The 23814-nt window shown below is 36.7% G+C and overlaps 1 protein-coding gene across 7 annotated transcripts in view; it reads left to right on the forward strand.

Moving 5' to 3' along the window:
* Positions 1–23814, forward strand: part of MBTD1 (mbt domain containing 1) — a 68353-nt gene that overhangs the window by 7249 nt on the left and 37290 nt on the right. For all 7 annotated transcript variants that reach the window (XM_060134685.1, XM_060134686.1, XM_060134681.1 and 4 more), the window contains exon 2: positions 19955–20156. In XM_060134685.1, the coding sequence (XP_059990668.1) occupies positions 20003–20156 (154 nt within the window). In that variant the 5' untranslated portion in view covers positions 19955–20002. The remainder of the gene's footprint in view (positions 1–19954; positions 20157–23814) is intronic.

The raw sequence follows: 23814 nt of genomic DNA on the forward strand, positions 1-23814 counted from the left end.
CTTGCAGCAATCTTTTTTTCTCTTCCCAGTTCAGCTTTCATGAGACAAATACTTTTTTTTTTTTTGGCCGTGCCTCATGGCATGTGGGATCTTAGTTTCCTGACCAGGGATCAAATCCATGCCCCCTGCAGTGGAAGCACGGAGTCTTAACCACTGGACTGCTAGGGAAGTCCTGAGACAACTACTTTTAATTTTTTTATCTTTTTGATCTAATATCCATCTCCATAATTCTAAATATTAGACTTCCATTACCTGATGTATGAATTTTAGGTATTATATTTTGACTTCCTCTGTGCTAGTTGAGGAGTTACCATATATGCCCTAATATTAGGCAAGGTCTCACCACCTGCAGTCATCCCATCACCTTATATTCAAAGCCTTGAGTAGTCACCTAACATGGTTTTTCAGTTTTATTTTGAAGAGCAGTGTGTTCAGAATGGCACATTACCTGAAACAGTTTTATTTGATATTTGTTTTCTGTGCTTACAGAAGTTAGCTGATAGAACCATAATTAAGAAAGAAAGAGAAAGGAGGTTAAAATTGAACATAGATTTAAGATTATTCCCTTGATTCATATTGCTAGTGTTCATTTTAGCTCTGTGACCTTGGGCAAATTACTTAATCCGTTCGAACCTCTGCTTCCTCATTTGTAAAAAGGGAGTAATAATATTTGTAAGGATTAAATGCATTGCTACATATTAAGTGCTTAGAATGTCCCTAGCACATATTAAGCATCCTTTAAGTTGTATGACTTATATTAGTTGTATTACTAATCTTAACAGACTTTTTACAAATAAGGAGCAAAAGTATTTCATAAGGTTACTGCGGAATTTACAAATAAACTCCTGTAGAGAAAATGTGTTTCTAAACCAAACTAGATGAAAATGAACAAGACTTACTCTGGAAAACTGTCAAGTGATACAAAAAGTGAATCTAATGTGTGACAGGGGAAGTGTTTCAGAAAATGACAAAAGCAATATTTCTAAGATAATATATTCTAATATACTACTTAAACATTTATGTATAGACTTCTAAGTCTGGAGAACAGTGGCAGAAGCCTGATGCAATTTTCCCACCCACCTACCTATAAACCAATAAAAAAGCATGTATAAATCACACACCACCCCTGCCTTCAGCATTAAGAAACAGATTACCACAACCTTCAAATTACCTATAAGCAGAGAAATCAGATTCCAAGAGCTCCTCCTGCCCATATGAAGAGTGGGAAAGGTAAGTCTTAACAGGTTTGTTGAAAGAGTTTAGGGACATGGAAGGCTCAGATGAAGCACAACAGTACCACTTCCAAAAGAGAGAAATTCATCACTTAAGTTCCAAAATACTGAACACAGGTTTGAAATCTGATAGTTCACAGTTCCAGCCACAGAGAAGAGCTTGAATGCAAGCAATACCAGAATTGGTAAGCTGAAATTATCAGTGCTTCATAGGGAAGGAGTGAAGACATGGAGACTTGGAGTCATGGATAAAGAGAAAGAAGGAAGAGGAAAAAATTAATAATCTTTCAGAAAAAGAAAGAGGATGTTCTTTAACTAGGAACTCTGACCATGAAATGAATAGAAATAGAAAAGAATGGATCACATCCATACAGAACTTCTCTGAGAAGAAACAGTGTGAGTCAAAGCATATCAGCTGATGAATATCTCTCCTCCCCCAAAAAAGAAAAACGTGAGGCAGAAGAAAATTGACACAATAATACTCAAAATGAAATAAAACATCTTCAGACCATATTTGGAGATAAGGGTAAAAAAATACCTTCACTCAGAAATATAACACAGAACAGAAAGGGACAAAAAACAGGATGAAATAAGGTCAGATTAGATTAAACTGAGAAAGTAGAAGGAAAAAAATCATATCAGAAATGAAGACTAAGTTACAAGTTTCCCAACAAACAATAGAGTCAAATGCAAATGTGATAAAAGACATAGAAGAAAAACAAAACTAAGAGAATGAAAATGACAGTTTTAGTGAAAGGTGGGTACAAAAAGTCTCACATGTAATTGGTGTCTCTCAAGAAGGCAGAGGAATAAAAGCATAACATTTAAACGCATAATCAAGAAAACTTTCTGGAAATAAAAGATCTGAATCTTGAATTTTGAATATATGAAAAGTTCATACCAGAATATAAACTCCAAGATAATATTCTAGTAAAGCTATACAACTTTAAAGATTCATAAAAATTCTCAGGGCCTCCAGGGTAAAAAGATGAAGTGACTTACAAGGGCCAGAGAATTAGACTGGTATTGGGTTTCTCAAAAGCAACATACACAGCAAGAAATAGTGGCGCATCGCCAATTAAAAATATTTTCAAATTGGCTTAGAAAAGCAAAACCCACTTTATAATGTACAATAGGCCCTTAAAACAGTAGAAGTAAAAGAATGAACAAAGATATACCTGGCAAACAAATAATAAGAAAACAGGATTGGCAATGCTGATAAAGTAGAAGTCAAACCAAAAAGCATTGAACAGGACAAAAGAGGACAGTTTATAATGCTACAACCACAATTCACAACAAAAGTACAATAGTTGTATATATGAACCAAATAACAGCAACAATCTGTGTAAATCAGAAGCTATAAAAAATGCAAGTAGTGAAAAGCACTAAAAATTGGAGACTTTAATACTCTTAGCACAAGATAGGTGTTGTAGACAAAAAATAAGGTTATAAAAGATCTAAACCACATAATAAGGCAGATCATCAGGTATATCCATTGCTACATCCTAGTAGACACTATATTTCAAACACAGAGTATTCATAAAAATTGTTGCTAAATTAGGAAAACATCAGTAGGTTCCATTCAAGAAAGCAAAAGCAAAACCAAAAAGCAAAAGGGCACTTCCATCTTGAAATTTAGAAACCTTCTATTATATGTTAGAAAGCCTTGTGCAAAAAAGTTCATAGCAGTTTTATTCATAGTATTCAAGTCTGGGTGGAGAATGGATAGACTAATACATTGATAAAGTTCAGTTTCACTCAGCAGTAAGCGTTGAACCATTATACATGCAATAACATGGATAAATCTCAAAATGTCCATATAGTTTTATTCCATTTATGTAAAATCTTAAATATATGCAAAATTAAGCAATTGTGCTAAAACTGGGAGGAGGAGAAAAACTGAGTGTGAAAGGACATGAGGGAGCTTTCTAGAGTGATAGAAAATTTCAGCATCTTGATTGAACTTGAAAAGTTCAGCATCTTTGATATGCATTCAAAATTATGCCTCAATTTAAAAAAATCAACTTTTGGATAAACAGGGAATGCAAACAAATTACACAGTTTCTAAAAAGTAATAATAATGGGGCTTCCCTGGTGGCACAGTGGTTAAGAATCCACCTGTCAATGCAGGGGACATGGGTTCGAGCCCTGGTCCAGGAAGATCCCACATGCCGCAGGGCAACTAAGCCCGTGTGCCACAACTACTGAGCCTATGCTCTAGAGCCCATGAGCCACAACTGCTGAGCCCGTGTGCCAAAACTACTGAAGCCCACGTGCCTAGAGCCCATGCTCCACAACAAGAGAAGCCACTGCAATGAAAAGCCCGCGCATTGCAACGAAGAGTAGCCCCTGCTCGCCGCAACTAGAGAAAGCTGCACACGGCAACAAAGAACCAAAGCAGCCAAAAGTAAATAAATAAATAAATTTATAAATAATAATAATGAAAATGCTACATACATACCAGAATCTGTGGAATACGTTTAAAGCAGTGAGCAGAGGAAAATTCGTACTCCTAAATTATCAGCTGTTAAAGGAAAATTCAAAAGTAAATTCTAAAGATTTTATTGGCTTTGTCAGCAGTTGATACATTGGGCAACATCCAGTCTAGCAGGTAGAAAGGAGCTCTGAAGAGCTGCAGAAGGACAAGAGATTTTGATAGACCAAAGTGAGCAGGAGGAACAAGGAAGTTATACTGGGCATTTGCTGATTGGTTAAAATGGGGTTGCTGGCCTTAATGGAGCAAAAGGAAGTCTTGGAGCTGGGTCAAGTAACTTGTGCTGATAGGTTGACTTAGGCCTATCTTTTTCTGGAAGAGCTGAGTGTAGAAAACTAACCACTAAATTTTGGCTTTCTGACTTGGGACTTAGCATGAGCAACTCCACCTTGGGCCTAATCCGGTTACTTTAGCATAGTAAATATAGAAGATTGAAAATAAATAATTCCCAATTCAGAAACAAAAAGAGCAAAGCAAAACCCACAAAAAAAGGGAATAATAGATAAAAGTAGAAGTTAATGAATTAAAGGACAGAAAAACTATACATAAAATTGATGAGTCAATCCTGGACCTTTGTGGGAAAATTCACAAAGTATGTAAACCACTAGCTAGTTTAATCAAGAGGGAAAGGAGAATGCACAAACATACAAAATAAGAAATAAGAAAGAAATAACTTGATACAGAAGAAATTGAGAAAATCTTACACAACTATTTTGCACACACTGCAAATAAATTTGAAAACCTAGATGAAATGGATTATTAGGAAAATACAGTTTGAGAAAATTGACCTCACTAGAGAGTTTCTTAAAAACTTAGGTAAATTTCTCTATTTCTTTTATGGAAATTATCAAGGAGCTATCCCACAAAACACCAGGCCTGAGTGATTTCACAAGGGAATCTGCAAAACCTTTAGATAGCATGTAGTCCCAATACTACACAAATCATTTCAGACCATAGAAAATGAAGGAAAACTTTCTAATTATTTTTGTGAAGCAAGACTAATACTGATTTCTGAACCTGGTAAAGATGGTGCAAAAAAATGAAAATTAGACATTTATGAATATCAGTGCAAAATCCTAAATATTGTGCAATCTCTTAACACAATATTCAAATACATTATGACGAAGTGAGCTTGATAGTAGCAGTACAAGAATGATTCAGTATTTGGAAGTTTGTTGATATAATTTACCATATTAATAGCTCTAAGGAGAACAGTCATATTCTCTTTTTAGATGTTGGGAAAGTCTGTGACAAATTCAACACCTATTCCTAATAAAAACTTTTAAGAAAACAGGAATGGATAGATCCTTCCTTAACATGATTTTCGTAAATGCACATGCACACTCACATACATACATACATCAAAATATCTTAATCCTGGGGCTTCCCTGGTGGCGCAGTGGTTAAGAATCCGCCTGCCAGTGCAGGGAACACGGGTTTGAGCCCTGGTCTGGGAAGATGCCACATGCCGCGGAGCAACTAAGCCCGTGCACCACAACCACTGAGCCTGCGCTCTAGAGCCTGTACTCTGCAACAAGAGAAGCCACCTCAGTGAGAAGCCCGTGCACAGCAACGAAGAGTTCTTCCCACTCGCCGCAACTAGAGAAAGCCCGTGCAGCAACGAAGACCAACACAGCCAAAAATAAATAAATAAATAAAGCAAATGCAAAAAATACAGTTAGGAAAAAGAAAATTATAAGCTTAGTGGAAAAGAGAAAAGTTTCTTTGCAAGTGACATTATAGTGTATCTGGAAAGCCCTAGAAAATCAATGATAAAACTTTCCAAATAATTTAGCAAGATTGCAGGATATAAAATAATAAATCTAAGTGTACTCAGTCAATTCAACAATATAACAAAAGGGAAAATTGCATTTACATTAGCCACGAAAAATAAAATACTTAAATTCATAAGGATTTCCTTTTAACAAGAATTGTTCAAAAGCCTATATGATGCAAACTATACAACGTTTCTTGTTCTCAGTTAAGACATTTCAACTTTATGAAGATTCCGAAGTTAGTAAATCTAATGAGGCCCTAATAAAAATACCCAACAAGTTTTTGGTATAGAACTAAGCTAGTTAATACTGAAGTTCATTTGGAAAAATAAAACATGCAAGAATATCAAAGCATTAAAGGAAAAATATTGGGGGCGGGTGTCTAGGCCTACCAGATTTCAGACTATACTAGGAAGGCTCTCTAATTTAAAAAGGAAGCTATTGGCACATGAATAGACAGACCAATAAGATAGTATAACGTTTAGATATGGACACAACTACATATGGAAATCTAAAACATAAAGTGGTATTTCAAAGCACTGTGACAAAAGGGACATTTTAGTAAAAAGCGATGGTACAACTAGATAGTTGGGAAAAGATAATATTAGGGCCACTGATTATACCATACATAAGAATAAACTCTAGGGGCTTCCCTGGTGGCGCAGTGGTTGAGAGTCCGCCTGCCGATGCAGGGGACACGGGTTGGTGCCCCCGTCCGGGAGGATCCCACATGCCACGGAGCGGCTGGGCCCGTGAGCCATGGCCGCTGAGCCTGCGCATCTGGAGCCTGTGCTCTGCAATGGGAGAGGCCACAACAGTGAGAGGCCCGCGTACCGCAAAAAAAAAAAAGAATAAACTCTAAATGGATCAGAGATGTAAATAACAAAATATGGGTGAATTTTTCTATACCATGGTATAAGGGAAATTTTTCTGTGACTCAAGGTACAATGAAAGAAAATACTGATAAGTTTTACTACATTAAAAAAATTTTATTTAATTGTATGGCAAAAAATTCCATAAAATCAAAATTTGCCATATATAACAGAGGTAAATTTAGGGTAAATTCCTAAATACAAAGAGTTTTGAAAAAACATTTAAAAGATTAAAAACACTTAAAGAATAAAGGGCAAGAGATAAGAACAGAGAAGTCCACACACATATACAGAAAGGTACAAAAATGGCTTAGTGTAGAACTATACTGGTTTTTAATACCAATCCCCACTAAAAAGGATGAGGTTTCCTTGGAGAAAAGGTTGATTTAGGAGCTGGAGCAGTGTAGGGTTTAAAATGATCCTAGAATATCTTGATATTCCAGAAAGTAAGGTACTGCTCAAAAATTGATGTGGGCATGTCAAAATGACATGGGAGTCAGTTCAAGGGGATCCTAGTAGCCAAATCTGGGATAATTTGAACCCCCAAATAATTAAAGACAGAAATGAATTATGAACTGGGGGTGTGGGGCAGGGAAATAGGAGTTAGTGAACTCATACTGATAATGAATAGGTAGATAGATATATAAAGGGGATGATGCGAGTTTCCTGCTGACTGGTAAGAGAGTACTAGCACTAGAAAATCATTTTGCAGACATCATAATGTTTGGTTCTGCAGGAGTTATTGGATGCCTAATTTAGGGATGAGGGGGGTAGAATTTCAGTGAGCAACTGTATTAGTTTGTTTTAAATGTGTCCCCAAGATTGCTTATTAGTTGCAAGGAGAAATATGGTAAGTATACTGGAAAAACTGGACAACACCTTGGCAGGGTGATGAAAATGAACATCACCACTGAGGGGCAGATATGTATCTTGTGCCTCTGGATGTAATACTCTTGAGGAGGATATATCACTTACGTAGTATTATGGGGATATATAACCTGAAAATGAGGAAACTTCAGATGAACCCCATATGAAAAGCATCCCATTAAAAAGAGGAGAGGTCTTCCCAGCATTGCTTGGGTCTGGATGTAGGTGTTTCCCCAATTGGTGCTGTATGCACTTTTATTTCTATCTATATATATATTGCTTGTTCTCCCAACTTGGTGATGTAAGTTCTCCCAAACTGGTGATGTATGTACATTTATCTCTGTCTCTGTCTCTTTATATATATATATATATATATATAGCTTGTCCTTATATTGTAACTTAATACTAATATAATAAATTTTCTTATTTCTTGCTTATTAAAAAAAAAAAGAGAGGAGGCCTACATTCTCCAAAAACAATCTTCTAGATTAAAGGAAACAAATACAGCATGTGATGCTGGACTAGAGGGAAGAAATTCTATAAAGGACATTGGGTCCATTGAAATATGGATGGTAAATTAGGGCAAAGTATTAACATTAAATTCCCTGAAACTAATAACTGTGCTATAGTGATGAGAGAATGTTTATAGTCTCAGGAAATGCACACTGAAGTAGTTTGGAATAAAAAGACATGTATGGGACTTCCCTGGTGGTCCAGTAGTTAAGACTCCACACTTCCACTGCAGGGGGCATGGGTTTGATCCCTGGTCAGGGAACTAGGATCCTGCATGCTGCTGCCAAAAAAAAAAAAAAAAATTGTATGCAACTCACTCTCAAATGGTTCAGAAAAACATCTATATATTTCGAGAGAAGAATAAAACAAATGGAGCGATTTTTTAGTAATTGGTGAATCTGAGTAGAATACACAGGATTTCTTTGTACTATATTTCCAGCTTTTCTGTAAATTTGGAGTTATTTCCAAGAAAAAGTTTTTTAAAAAAAAAGGGGAAAAAAGACTACTGACATACCATTTTCATCCAGCATATTATATGGCAAAAAAAAAAAAAAACCTCCCAGTACTGCTGGAGCAAATACAAAATGGTAAAGTTTCCATGGAGGGGAATTTGGCAATATCTAACAAAACATTCACCATTCTACCCAGCAGTCACACTTCTGAGAATATACCCTGAAGTTATACCTCAAACAATTTATATACATATATGTGTATATGTATATATACATGTATATATGTTCATTGCAGCAATATTTGTTACTGCCAAAACATTGAAAACTATTGTGTCCAAATGAAATTGATTGAATAAACATGCACACAGTGGAGAACTGTGCAGCTTAAAAAGGAATGAGGAAGATGTCTGTGCCCTGAAATGAAGTCGTTTCCAGGATGTATTTCTAAATTAAAGGACAGAGGAATTTAGTATGTGGCCTTTTGTGTATATAAGGAAGCATGAATATACCTGTTTACCTTTTTAAAACATACACACATAAGAAAGATGAACCAGAAAGCAATAAAGTTGGTTACCCACCTACAGGAGACAGTGGCGAGGTAAGGGAAGGAAATATTTCTCCAAGTTATACCTTTTTGTATAGCTGTTTATATTTGAAAGCAGGGTGATTTTTTTGATAGTCCCAGTAAATGAAATTAACTCAATAAGGATGTCGAGACTAAAACCAAAAGCAAACCAAAACCAACTTATTTCAAACTGACAATTGAAAGAGGGAGAAATAGCTAATCCAAGTAACTCTAAAACTCAGTACTCTGTTCCTCAGTTTGAGGAGAAGGGACTACAAAGAAATTCTGAACTCAAAAGTTCATTTTTGTAGCAGTATGGATGTTATGCTCTGAAACTATTTAAATATATAAAAGGATGGAGCAAATGAATAAATGTTAATTTTGTTGGAAGCCAGGGTTTTCAATAGAAGAAGAGAGAGACAAATACGGATGTGAGAAGGTAAGGAAAAGCCCTGTGGGGATGGATTCTAATTGGAGGTGTAAGTGTAAACTTATGATTTTGAAAATACATTGTATATACATAAGTCATATGTCACATACATGTCTGCATATATATTCCAACTCACATGCACTGAAAGGCTCCAGAAGCAAAGAGATACCCCAGTAGCAATGAACACATGGACCACCTAGATCTTTATTTCTAACATTCCTAGTAAAAGAAACCAAGGCTCTTTGGAGAAATGGTTGATTCCAGAGCTGAGACAGGAAAGTGAGATAAGCCTAGAATGTCTTGTTATGCCAGAAAGCAAAAAATTGTTCAAAAATGATAGGGGCATGTCAGAATGACACAGGAGTCAGCTTGAATGGGTTCCCACTGGCTGAATCTGTCATGATTTGAGCCCCCAAATAACAAAGGACAATAAAGAATTACAAACCATTGAAAAGTTGGAATCCAGGAGTTAATACCCATAAGAGAAAAAAGAAGGATCTTCCTGACAGAAGAATGCCAACTGATGAATATGGAAGGAATTCTGGGATTGGAAAATCGTAGTAAAAGATTGGGCAAGAATCATTGGATGCTAAATCTGGAGTGAAATTTTGATGAGCAGTATATTTGCATGGTCTTGAAGTGTCTTCCATAGGTTGCTTATTAAAAGAGGGAAAACAGTAAAACACCAGTGGAGAACCAGATCCCACAGCTAGACCAAGTCTTATCGTCACCAATAAGGGGCAGATGAACATCTCATAATCTGGGTTTACTACCCTGAGTAGCATGAGTTATGTAGTATTTCAACTGGGAATATACAGTCTGAATCTAATGATGAGAAAACTGCAAACCCAAAAAGGGGAAGTTTTTAAAGGAGAGGAAATCTATGTGAAAGAATTCCAAATAATTTGTGTAGATAGTCCACGCTCAAAGAGGGGGTGCTTGATGGCCTCTTGCTGATGTGCCTTCACCTATGCTGTTCTCTGCCTAAAAAGATCCTCCTCTCGCCCATCAGAAATCTTCTTTCTCAGCCTTTAAACAAGTATCATTTGTGTGTGTGTGTATGTGTGTGATACTGAGTTGACCTGACCCCCTGTTTTTCTCTCTTGGAAATTTTCATTCCATTCATCCACATAATTGTCTTTGGAGCTGCTCTGTTCTTTTATGCCCCTGACCCTCTGGTTGAATACCCCTAGGCATGCACTTAACCCAGGTGAAGACAACATACCCATTATTTGGGATTTTTTAAACTTAGGAACTCTGCTCTTAGAACTGTAAGATGGCAAATTTAAGAAATGAATGATAAAGAGATCATAATACCGGGGAAAAAAGCTAAAGGCTTTGACTAAGATTTTGTCTGAGGAATAAAGAGGGATCCTCAAATATTCAGGGACAATAATGAGAGAATAAAATTGGTTTCTGCTTAGCCCATACCAAATTCAGTTTGTTCATCAAATTAGGAACCACAGTTTAATTAGGTTTCTGTCACTTATAACCAAAAACATAAAGCCTCAGTTTAAATCAGGGTTTCTCACCAGTGGCACTACACAGCGTTTTGGACTCCCCTGTCATGTTAATGCAAAGGAATGTGACTCTTTTCCTCCAGTCCTCTTAAGGGATATTGCCAAATATCTACCAGGGGGCTAATATCCACTGCCCCCAGTTGAGAGACAACAAATATTTGAGTCCTGCAATGCTGATCTCTGAGAATATTGTGAACAAGACAGAAATACAGTTCAGAGAAGATAGGTAAAAAATTAAGTGCACACAAAAATCTTAAAATCAAATTCATAATAAATTCTCTGAAAGAAACAAACAGGATACTGAAATGAGAAATAATGGGGTGAAGAGTGCTACTTCATTTAATTAATTTGTTTAAGAGTGCTACTTTATTTTTTTTAATAAATTTTTTGAAAAAGAGGGGGTGCTTAATTCCCCACTCCTTGAGCATGGGCTTCGAATAGTTACTTCCAAAGAGTACAGTATGGAGAGAGGTGAAGAGTAATTTTATAGTAGAAAAAACTGCCAAATAATTCTTCAGGCAAGTGGGACTTCCCTGATGGTGCAGTGGTTAAGAATCCGTCTGCCGATGCAGGGGGCGCAGGTTCAATCCCTTGTCCGGGAAGATCCGACATGCCGCGGAGCAACTAAGCCCATGAGCCACAATTACTGAGCCCGAGTGCTGCAACTACTAAAGCCCGCGCACCTAGAGCCCACGCTCCACGACAATAGAAGCCACCGCAATGAGAAGCCCGCGCACTGCAACGGAGAGTAGACCCCACTCACCGCAACTAGAGAAGGCCCACATGCAGCGATGAAGACCCAACACAGCCATAAATAAATAAATACATTTATTTATTTTAAAAGAATAATTCTGGCAAGTAATCAAGGTCAACATCAACAGGGATAAGTTATGTTGACAGGATGTATCCCCAGTCTAATCATGAGGATATGAGACAAATTCAGTAGAAGCGACGTTCAACAAAATACCTGACCAGTACTCCTCAATTGTCAAGGTCACCAGAAACCAGGAAAATCTGAGAAATTTTCACAGCCCAGAGGAGCTTAAGTAAATCTAACAACTAAATGTAGTGTGGGATCTTGGAACAGAAGAAGAACATAGGGTAAAAATGAAGGAAATTTGAATAAAGTATATATAGACTTAGTTAAATGACATATCAATTTTAGTTCATTAATTAACAAATATACAATATTAACATAAGATATTAATAGGGAAACAGGTATAATATGGGAAATCTGCGCTGTATTTTCAACTTTTCTGTAAATCTTTTGGAACTATATACATTGTAAATCATTTGTAAGTAAAGATGAAATATTTTGCAAAAATAGCCGTCTATTGTTACCATTCTTAAGGGGGGACATAATCTTATAATAAAGAGTAGTCATTTAGTCATTTAAGTTTAATAAGTTAAGCTTTATGGAAAAAATTTATAACCCAGGCAATAAATATAAGTTGACATTCGCCCTTTTTATCTCTATCCTCCAAACTTTTTATTCAAGTTGATCAAAAAACTCACTTCTTGTTATTTTTAATCTCATGGGGAAATGAGGAATCACTATATCTTTATACCTATCCACTTCATAAGTTAAATCATTAGTGTTTATATGATAATGTTTACGGCTGCTCAGCCCGGTCACTGGATTGAACCCAGACTACGGCAGTGAAAGCCCAGAATCCTAACCACTAGGCCACCAGGGAACTTCCTTTGTTCCTTTTTGTTTGTTTGTTTTGTTTTTTTTTTTTGCGGTACGCGGACCTCTCACTGTTGTGGCCTCTTCCGTTGTGGAGCACGGGCTCTGGACGCACAGGCTCAGCGGCCATGGCTCACGGGCCCAGCCGCTCCGTGGCATGTGGGATCTTCCCAGACCAGGGCACGAACCCATGTCCCCTGCATCGGCAGGCGGACTCTCAACCACTGCGCCACCAGGGAAGCCTTCCCTTTGTTCCTTTTTGATATAACTTCTTTTCCTGGAGTTAACAACTGTCTCATATTTTTTCGTTTAATCATTTAACACTATTAAAAGTGTCTATTGCCTTTTTCCTAAATCCTCCAACAAACTCTGTCAAACACAAGTTTTATTTTTATCCTGGAGCTGCCATCGTCCATCCTCCTCCAGTATAGTCTGGTTGCTTTGTAGGCCTCCTGTACAGCTGTCATCCGAGGATGTCCCTTTTATCATTGTCTTGGGAATTCCCTGTCCTCTATTGAATCTTCCTCTTTCTTCGTTACTTTGATGTTATAATGAAGCACATCTCCTGAGTAAAAGTGAACATGGGATCTAAGTTTTTTGAGACTTAGCATATCTGAAAATATCTTTATCCAACCATTACACGTGGCTGATAGATTGACAGGATATAGATTTTTTTAACAACTTTCTTGAAGTAAAATTGACACGAGATTTAAAACTTTAAAGTGTACAATTTAATAAGTTTTGACAAATATAACACTCGTGAAACCATCACCACAGTCAAGATACAGAAGCTGTCCATAATCCCCAGAAGTTTCTTCATGATCCTTTATAACCTCTTTCCCACCCCTGGCCCATCCCTTCCCCAGGTAACTTACTGATCTGTTTTCTGTCACTATACATTAGTTTCCATTTTCTAAAGTTTTATAAAAATGAAATCATGCAGCTTGTGTTCTTTTTTTTTTGGTATGGTTTTTGCTCAGCATAATTATTGTGAGATTATCGCTGTTGTGTGTGTCAAAAATTAATTCCTTTTTATTGCCAAGTAGCAAAATGGAATCATTGTATGGATGTACCACAATTTGTTTATTCATTTACTTTTTGATGGACATTTGGGTATTTCCAGTTTTGAGCTATTATGATCATTCATATATATGTCTTTGTATGGACTTAAGCTTTCATTTTTCTTAAATAAATACCCAGGAGTGGAATGGATCGTAGGCGGTGTATATTTAGCACATCTTATTTAACACTGTATTTAAAACTGCGTGTTCTCCAAAGTGCTTGTACCATTTTACATTCCCATCTTCAGTATATGAGAGTTCCATTTGCTGCACAGACCATAGAGGGCTGTGGGTTTGTTTGGCCATTCTAATAGATGCATAAGAACATCTTGTGATTTTAATTTGTAATTTCCTAATGACCAATGATGTTGAACATGTATTCATGTCCTTATTTGCCGTCCATGTAGCTTCTTTGTGAATTCTCTTTAGATCTTTGCCTGTTTTTGATTTTTTAAATTATGTTGTTTAAGTTACTGAGTTTTGACGGTTCTTTATATGTCCTGGATACAAATCCTTTATCAGGTATATGATTTGCAAATATTGTTTTCCAGTCTGTGGCTTGTTTTATTCTCCTAATAGTGTCTTTCAAAGACCAGAAGTTTTAAATTTTGATTAAGTTTAGTGATCAATTTTTCCTTTAATGGGTCATACTTTTGATGTCATATCCAAAAACTTTTTAATACCTAACCTAACATCATGAATGTCTTTTTCCAGTTTTTTTTCTGGAAGTTTTTAGTTTTAGCTCTTACTTTTAGGTCTGTGATCCGTTTTGTTTGTTTTTGGCCATGCCGTGTGGCTTGTGGGATCTTAGTTCCCCAACCAGGGATTGAACCCAGGCCACAGCAGTGAAATTGCCAAGTCCTAACCACTGGACCACCAGGGAATTCCCTGTGATCCATTTTGAGTTACGTTTTATGATATAACGTATAGATCCCGGTCTCTCTTTTTTTTTTTTTTTTTTTGCATATGGTTATCTGCTTGTTCCAGCACGTTTTGTTGAGAAGACTATATTTTCTCCACTGAATTGCCTTTTCACACTTGTGAAAAAAAATCAATTGACCATATATGTATGGGTCTATTTCTTTTGATCTATTTGTCAGTCTTTATGTCAAAATTCCACTGCCTTGATTAGAGTAGCTTCAGCATACATCTTGGAGTCAGGAAGCTTAAGTCTTTCAACTTTGTTCTTCTCAAATTTGTTTTGGCTATTCTAGGCCCTTGCAGTTCCATATGAATTTTAGATTCAGCTTGTCAATTTCTACCCCAAAATCTTCTGTGTTTTGATTACGTTGTGTTTTTCGGGGTTGGTTTGTTTGGCCACTCCATGTAACATGTAGAATCTTAGTTCCCCAGCAGGGATTGAACCCCTGCCCCCTGAAGTGGAAGCACAGATTCTTAACCACTGGACCACCAGGGAAGTCCCTTGATTACAATTGTGTTGGATCTATAAATCAACTTGGGAAGAATTGGCATTTTAACAATATTTATTCTTCTAATCTGTGAACACAGTAAATGTTTCCATTTATTTAGATCTTTCTTTAACTCTTTCAGGAACATTTAGTAGTTTTCATGGTATTGGTCTTGCATATCTTTTGCCAGATTTATCCCCAATTATTTCATACTTTTTGATGCTATTGTAAGTGGTATTTTTTTATTTCCAGAAATTGAACTCCAGAAATTTCAATTTCTGGAGTTTTGTTGCTAGTATATAGAAATGCAGCTGATTTTCCTGTACTGATATTTTGTCCTGCATCCTTGCTAAACACTTATTAGCCCAACACTTACTGTATATTCCATCAGATTTTCTACAATCATGATGTCTGGGAATAAAGATTTAGTTAAATTTACTTCTTTACAATCTGGATTCTTTTATTTATTTCTGTACTTTTTTTTTCTTATTGCGCTGGCTAGAATTTCTAGTACAATATTGAATTAAAATGGCAAACGCAAATATATAAACTCCCAGTCTTGATGGGAAAACATCCAGATTTTCATAATTAAATTTCTTTTTTTTGGCTGGGCCACACAGCATACAGGATCCTAGTTCGCCTACCAGGGATCAAACCCGTGCCCCCTGCAGTAGAAGCATGGAGTCTTAACCAGTGGACCGCCAGGGAAGTCCCCATTAAATTTCATGCTAAGTTTAGGATTTTCCTGAATGTTCTTTATCGGGTGAGGAAGTTCTCTTCTATTTCTAGTTTGCTGAGGGTTTTTTTTCTTAATCAGGAATAGGTCTTGGAGTCTGTAAAATGCTTTTTCTGTATCTCTTGAGATAATCATATGACTTCTGTTTTTTAGTCTATTAATATGATGAATTTATTGATTTTCAAATGTTGAATTAGCTTTGCCTTCCTGGGATAAACCCACTTGGCCATCCTATATTATTCTTTTTATGTAGTGTTTGATTCAGTCTGCTAAAATTTAGTTTACAATGTTTGCATCCTATATTCATGAGTAATATCGCTCTGTAGTTTTCTTACAGTAGCTTTTCTGGTTTTGGGATCAGAGTAATGCTGGCCTAATAGAATGAGTTGGAAACTATTTCATCCTCTTCAGTTTCCTGGAAGAGTTGTTGTAGAATCAGTAGTATTTCTTAAGTAGAATTCTCCAGGGAAGCCATTTGGGCTGGAGTTTTCTTTGTGAGAAGGTTTGTAACTACACATTTAATTTCTTTACCTATTCAGGTTATTATAGTTACTTACCTATTCAGGTAATATGTTTATATGTGAGATTTGGTTTTATGTCTTTCAAAGAATTTGTCCATTTCCTCTAAGTTGTCAAATTTATTAGCGTAAAGTTGTTGGTAATATTCTTACTCTCCTCTTAATATCTCCAGAATCTGTAGTGATGCTGCCTCTCACCCATGATACTGGAAATTTTGTCTTTTCTCTTTTTTGCTTATCTCTAATCAGTCTTATTGATCTTCTCAAAGAACTGGCTATTGCTTTCGTTTTTTTTTTTGGTTTGTTTGTTTTTCAGTTAGTTGATTTTCACTTGGAGCTTTGAGTATAGATTTTATGATAAGAATTTTTTTCCTTAACCAGCTATTACTTTCTTTTTTTCTTCTTTTTGTTTGTTTTTCAGTTAGTTGATTTTCACTTGGAGCTTTGAGTATAGCTTTTCTGATAAGAATTTTTTTCCTTTAGAAGTTTGAAGGCATTACTTTTGTTAATCTTGTCATTGAGAAACCCACTGATATCCTAATTCCCTTCTCTTTTTGTGTGATATAGTGTTTTTCTTGAAGCTTTTAGTATGGCAAAGTTCTGTAATTTTTATAAGGATGTACCTTGGTATAGTTTGGTTTTTTTTTTAAGTCATTAAGCTGGGCTTGCGTGGTCCCTTCAGTATAGGAACTCTGTCTTTTGATCCTGGAATTCTTGTTGTTGTTGTATTTTTTTCTTTGTTCCTATCTGTTTTCTTTCTTCAGTATCTCTATTCTTTGGATTTTGTATCTTCTGTATTTAACTTTTATCTTTTCTCTTTTACTATCTATCTGTCTCATGTATACACATACACACATGCTTTTTGAAAGATTTCCTTGATTTTACTATCCATGTATTAATTTATTATTTTGCCTCTTCTGTTTTTTAAATTCCAAGATCCATCTTATTCACTGATAGCATCCTATTATTATATTTCTCTGAAGAATTTTTTTTTTTAAGTTTTCTTTTGCTCCCTGTATTACTTCTATTTCCTGTAGATTCTTTTTTCTGAAGATTTGTTTTGGTCTTTCACATTTTTTTAATTAATTTTTTTAATTTTAAAATTAATTAATTAATTAATTAATTTGGCTGTACTGGGTCTTCATTGCGGCACATGGGCTCTTCATTGAGGTGCGCAGGCTCAATAGTTGCAGCGCAAGTGCTTAGTTGCAGTATGTGGGATCTTAGTTCCCCGACCAGGGATCGACCAGGGCTCGAACCCAGGCACCCTGCCTTGGGAGCGAGGAGTCTTAACCACTGGACCACCAGGGAAGTTCCTGGCCTTCCACATTTTTAAGAGGCCTTTCACAAATGACTGGTAATGCTTGCCTGTTTATTCATATTTAATGGTTAGTTACTAAGCAGCTGATGGGACTAAATGTGCCTAAATTGGGCTTGTTGACTAGTGAGATTCACTGTTATGATTGGTTACTTTTAAAATCTCTCTGGTCTCCTGCACTTTTACTGTGATCTGTTTAGATGTGGATATCTTTTTGTTGTGCTTAACATATATTGTAGTGCTTAACATATATTGTAGTTCTATCTGTGAATTCATGTTTTTGTTATTTCTTCAAAATTTTCAGCCAGTATCTCATTCAGCTTTACCTTTTTCCATTCTCCATAGTCTCTCCTTTTAGAGTTTTTTTTTATATATATAAATTTATTTATTTATTATTTATTTTTGGCTGTGTTGGGGCTTCGTTGCTGCATGCGGGTTTTCTCCAGTTGCAGCGAGCAAGGGCTACTCTTCGTTACCATGTGCGAGCTTCTCGTTGCAGTGGCTTCTCTTGTTGTGGAGCACAGGCTCTAGGCACGAGGACTTCAGTAGTTGTGGCACTCGGGCTCAGTAGTTGTGGTTCGCGGGCTCTAGAGCGCAGGCTCAGTAGTTGTGGCACACAGGCTTAGTTGCTCCGCAGCATGTGGGATCTTCCCAGATCAGGGCTCGAACCCATGTCCCCTGCATTGGCAGGTGGATTCTTAACCACTGTGCCACCAGGGAAGTCCATCTCCTTTGAGAACTCTTATTGACATTTATTATTAGATCTTTACATTCAGTGCTCTTTTAACCTCTTAGTTTCTATGTTTCTGTTCTTCTTTGCTGTTTTGGGTTCTTTCTTAATGTTTATCTCCCATTTCCCCAATTATTTTTTAGGCATGTCTAATCCATTTAGGGTTTTTTTGTGTTTTTTTAAAAAATTACAGCAATTGTATTTTTCATTTACAGAAATAACATTTGGTTCTTTCTGATTGTATTCTCTGTTCATTTTTCAATAACATTTTTTATTTCTTCTGAGTTCTTGTATGGTTATTTTATATTCTGTCTCTGGCAATTCCAGTGCCTAACTATTTGGGATATCTAATCTATTTCTGCTGACGCTTGCGGTGGACCACTTATTGTGTGTTTGATATTTGATTGTGTACTGATATTTGATAAAAATCTGTGGAAATGCTGAAAGGCCGGAATTGTAGGTGATTATTTGTGAAATGATTTAGGATTGCTTTTTCTGGGTGTCAAGGGGCACTGGTATCCTAGAACCACTTTAATTTCTTGACATGGGAATTTTCTGACCATCTAGGGTAGGATAAGTTATAACCTCAGGTCTTTGGTTGCAAAATCCCGGAGAAGCCTCTCCACCCAGAGCATGGACAAAAAGGCTCCTTTGTAGGTCCCCGAGCTGTGCAGCTTGTGGAATCTCAATTGCCTGACCAGGAATTGAACCCGGGCCACCACAGTGAAAGCCTGGAATCCTAACACTTAGGCCACCAGGGAACTCCCTACATGTAGTCAGTTTTTTTCCCACCCATTTTACAACTTATATTGAAGTTGCAGCCCCCTCAGGGGCTTTGGTCTGATATAGAGAACATTTCTCTAGAACATTAGTTCTTAAAGATGCTTTGGGGGCTTCCCTGGTGGCGCAGTGGTTGAGAGTCCGCCTGCCGATGCAGGGGACATGGGTTCGTGCCCTGGTCTGGGAAGATCTCACATGCCGCGGAGCGGCTGGGCCCATGAGCCATGGCCGCTGAGCCTGCGCGTCCGGAGCCTGTGCTCCGCAACGGGAGAGGCCACAACAGTGAGAGGCCCGCGTACCCAAAAAAAAAAAAAAAGATGCTTTGGAAAACACTGCATACTGTATATACCTCTTAAATTATTGTAATGTTCACAAGCATCTTAAGGGTTCGAAGAGGGCTTTGAAGTAAGGAAAATTTCCCAAATGTATTTGACCATAATACGTTTTTTTAAATGTTAACAGCCTATACTTATTGAAACCAAAATGTTTGTAATCATTGGGTCCCTGAAATTTTAAGTTTATATTCTCTAACAAGTTGAGTCAGAATAAGATATTCTGTGTTGACATTTCAGGATCAGTAAATAGCTGCTAACCAAGCTGACTATAAAGTGGACGACAAACTTATATGAAAACTCTGGATGTAAAAGATCATCTCTGTATGGAGTTAGGGTGTGTGAATTTATTAGGATTTGGAATTCTAGCCAGTGTTTACTAAATGTATATTCCAGGCATTGTGATAAATATTTCATAGTGTCTTTATGTTGCCCTCAGGAAGAAAATATATCAAACTTTAACCTAGCCTTCAAGGGCCCTGGTGATCTGGCCACTGCATCCTCCTCAAACATTTAGCTTTTCATTATAAAATAAAATTATCAATTCTCAGGGCTAGATTTTCATTTTTCAAATCTCATTTATCACAATTTGAACTAAGGTCTTTTAGGTAGTATACATGAGTGCTGTGTCATGTGTTACTGATTTCTTCTACTTTTAAGACTGAACATTCTTCACGATCCGAAAGGAAAAGAAGAGACTCTTTCGGGATGTTTGACGGTTATGATAGCTGCAGTGAGGACACGAGTAGCAGCTCCAGCTCTGAGGAGAGTGAAGAGGAAGTTGCTCCTTTACCTTCTAATCTGCCAATTATCAAAAACAATGGCCAAGTGTACACATACCCAGATGGTAAATCTGGCATGGGTGAGTATGGAGATATATACTTCAGCTCAGGTGAACAGCCTTTACCTGTTACACACCTTTATACTTGAGGGTATGTTTTGATTCCATTTCTCCTGTCATTTCCCTTAGAATTTTTAAAGAACAGTTTGAAGAAACATGGTCTGAAACTTATAGTTCTAGATAAGATCACTGGGTTTGTGTTAGATCTCTTTATTTTGCATACCTACCACCTGCTGGTAGAAAACAAGTAGAAAAAAATGAAAACAAAAGGCAGCTGAGAAACTTAATGGGACTTAAGTTCCATAATTAAATAATAAATCCCTATGTAATTGGAAGTGTGTAAGATAATAGACTTAAAGAGTTGAAAGAGACTTTCAAGGTTAAGTCTCCCTTCTCTTTAACGATTCCTTATAAGTTTTCTGTTTTAACACTTTGGCTATAGGGTATCTCTAATTACCAGAATATCCTTTATATTGAACCAAAATTATCCTTGCTCTAACTTTGTCTTTTGGTCTTAATTTTGATTTTTAAAGGCACACAGAATGATTCTAATCCCTGTAACAAAGACATCTCTTCCCATCACATTACAACACTTATTTCTAGGGTGTCTCTAGGACACACTAAGTAAACCTAATTGCTTCAGTCATTTCTCAGCATCAATGATTTAATTCATCAGTATCCTGCTCACTTTCTTCTGGGAATACTTCAGATTATGTGGTAGTAGGGTGACAACTTGTCTTACCTGAGACTGTCCTGGTTTTAGGATTAAATGTCCCACATCCTGGAAAAGGACCTCAGGCAAATAGTTGGTCACCCTGTGTGATTAGGACAGAAGGTAGTTCAGCTTTTATCTCCTTTTTTTACGACACTGTGTTTCCATTCAGGCCACCAAAATTGCTTTAACTTTTTTAAAACTAATGCTGAATTTGCAAATAACTGAAACCACATGAACTAGACCAATTTAAATCAGTCTTGCGCTTTTGCAGTTGATTTTTTAAACCCAAGGTGTTAAGACTTTAAAACCCTCCATGTAACCTTTTTCTTACTAAATTTTGGTCTTAGAAATATTTTATTCCTAATTCTTTCATCTAATGTTGAATGCAGTGTCATCTGATCGTCATTTGCAGATTTGATGATAATGCCCTGTAAGTCATATTCTAGTCTTTTTTTTTTTTTTAATTAGTTTCCTTTGGCCTTTAATGACATTGGTACTTTTTTTTTTGGCTGTGTTGGGTCTTTGCTGCTGCGTGTGGGCTTTTCTCTAGTTGGGGCGAGCGGGGGCTCCTCTTCATTGTGGTGCGCGGGCTTCTCATTGGGTGGCTTCTCTTGTTGTGGAGCACGGGCTCTAGGCGCGGGGGCTTCAGTAGTTGTAGCACTTGGGCTCAGTAGTTGTGGTTCACGGGCTCTAGAGCACAGGCTCAGTAGTTGTGGCACACAGGCTTAGTTGCTCTGCGGCAAGTGGGATCTTCCCAGACCAGGGCTCGAACCCGTGTCCCCTGCATTGGCAGGTGGACTCTTAACCTCTGCACCACCAGGGAAGCCCTATATTCTAGTCTTTTGATTAAAACGTTGAGCATCGAAGGCCCTGGTACAGAGTCCTGCAGATCATATCAAAGAACTTAACTTCACTTATCAGGACTCACTAGGTGTAGTCATCCAACCAGTTAAAACCTACCTAGGTGTTTTCTACTTCAGCTTGAATTTCTCAGTCCTTACTGACAAAGCTACCTGAGAGATTTTATCAAATGTGTTTACTCCTGTTAATATACATCTTGTCGTGGTTTAGTTATGATATACCAGTCTGGTAATCTTATAACAAAAGGGAGCTTTATATGTGCCAGACTCTGTTTTACAGATACAAATAGAAACAATATAGAATAAACTCCCTGGTGGAGCTTACATCCTGGTCATGAGAATTCTAGTTTGACATGTTTAGTTCTTGGAAAAGATATATTGTCCCCTTGGGATCGCTTTTTTTTTTTTTTTTTATGTAGATGATCCACAAACCTTTTAAATAATCTGTTCTAGAATTTTTACAACAGAAGATCATTCAGGCTTTTTTTCCCTTACACACCCTTTGTTTATCTCTTATCCTTGGCTTCTTACAATTTTTCCATGATTTCTCATAATTTGTTATGAGAACTTACTGGTTAAACTGTAAGTTCCTCCAGTTATAACTGTTTAGATGGAGATTTGAACCCACTCAACCCACTCAACAACATAGTTGTTTGCTCTGTTATCTTTTTCCCCCCAACTTTACTGAGGAATAATTGACAAATATAATTGTATATGTTTAAATGTATAAATGTCTATAAATGTGGTGATTTGATATACACGGATACGGTGGAATGATTACCAAGATCAAGATAATTAACACATCTGTCACCTCACAAAGTTAACTGAGTGTGTGTGTGTGTGTGCGTGCGTGCGTGCGTGCGTGCGGTGTGAGCACAAGATCCGCTCTCAGCAACTTCCAAGTATACAATACAGTAGTGTTATTAACTATAGTCACCATGCTGCACATTAGATCCTCACAACTTATTCTTTTTATAACTGAAAATTTGTACCCCTGGCAACCACCATTCTATGAAATGGGCTTTCTTTTTTTAAGTTTCCACATATAAGTGATACCATGCACTATTTGTCTTTCTCTTTCTGGCTTATTTCACTTAGCATAATCCCCTCCAGTTTTGTCCATGTTGTCAGAAATGACAATATTTCCTTCTTTTTATGGCTGAATAATACTCAATTATAGTGAATAATATTCCAATTTAATGAATAATATTCCATATATATGGATACCATATCTATCTGTCTATATATAGATATATACCACATTTTTTTTTTAATCCACTCATCCATCAAAAGACGTTTAGTGTGTTTCCATAACTTGGCTATTGTGAATAATGCTACAATGAACATGGGAGGGCAGATATCTCTGAGATACTGAGTTGCAGTCAACTAATTTTTGATAAGGGCAACAAGAACACACAATGGAAAAAGGATAGTCTTTTCAGTAAATGGTGTTGGGAAATTTGATATCCACATGCAAAAGAAAAACTGGACCCCTATCTTATACCACTCACAAAAATTAACTTGAAAATGGATTAAAGACTTAAATGTAAGACCTGAAACTATAAAACTCCTAGAAGAAAACATAAGAAAGAAGCTCCTTGACATTGGTCTTAGCAGTGATTTCTTGGATAAGACACCAAAAGCACAAGGCAACAAAAGCTAAAATAAGCAGTGAGGTTACATTAAACTAAAGAGGTTCTGCTCAGCAAAGGAAACAGTAAATTGAAAAGGCAACCTACAGAGTGGGAGAAAATATTTGTAAACCATATATTTGATAAGGGGTTAATTATCCAAAATATATAAAGGACACATACAACTCAATAGCCAAAAAAGCAAATAATCCAATTTAAAAATGGACAAAGGACCTGAATAGACATTTTTCCAAAAAAGGCGTGCAAATGGCCAATAGTACAGGAAAATGTGCTCAGCATCACTAATCATCAGGGAAATGAAGATCAAAACCACAATGAGATATCACCTCATACCTGTTAGGATGGCTAGTATCAAAAAGACAAGAGATAACAAATGTTGAGGAGGATGCGGAAAAAGGGAAGTCTTATAAACTCTTGGTGGTAATGTAAATTGGTATAGCCATATTGAAAAC

The sequence above is a fragment of the Lagenorhynchus albirostris genome, chromosome 20, assembly GCF_949774975.1.
Source record: "Lagenorhynchus albirostris chromosome 20, mLagAlb1.1, whole genome shotgun sequence".
NCBI classification, from domain to species: domain Eukaryota; kingdom Metazoa; phylum Chordata; class Mammalia; order Artiodactyla; family Delphinidae; genus Lagenorhynchus; species Lagenorhynchus albirostris.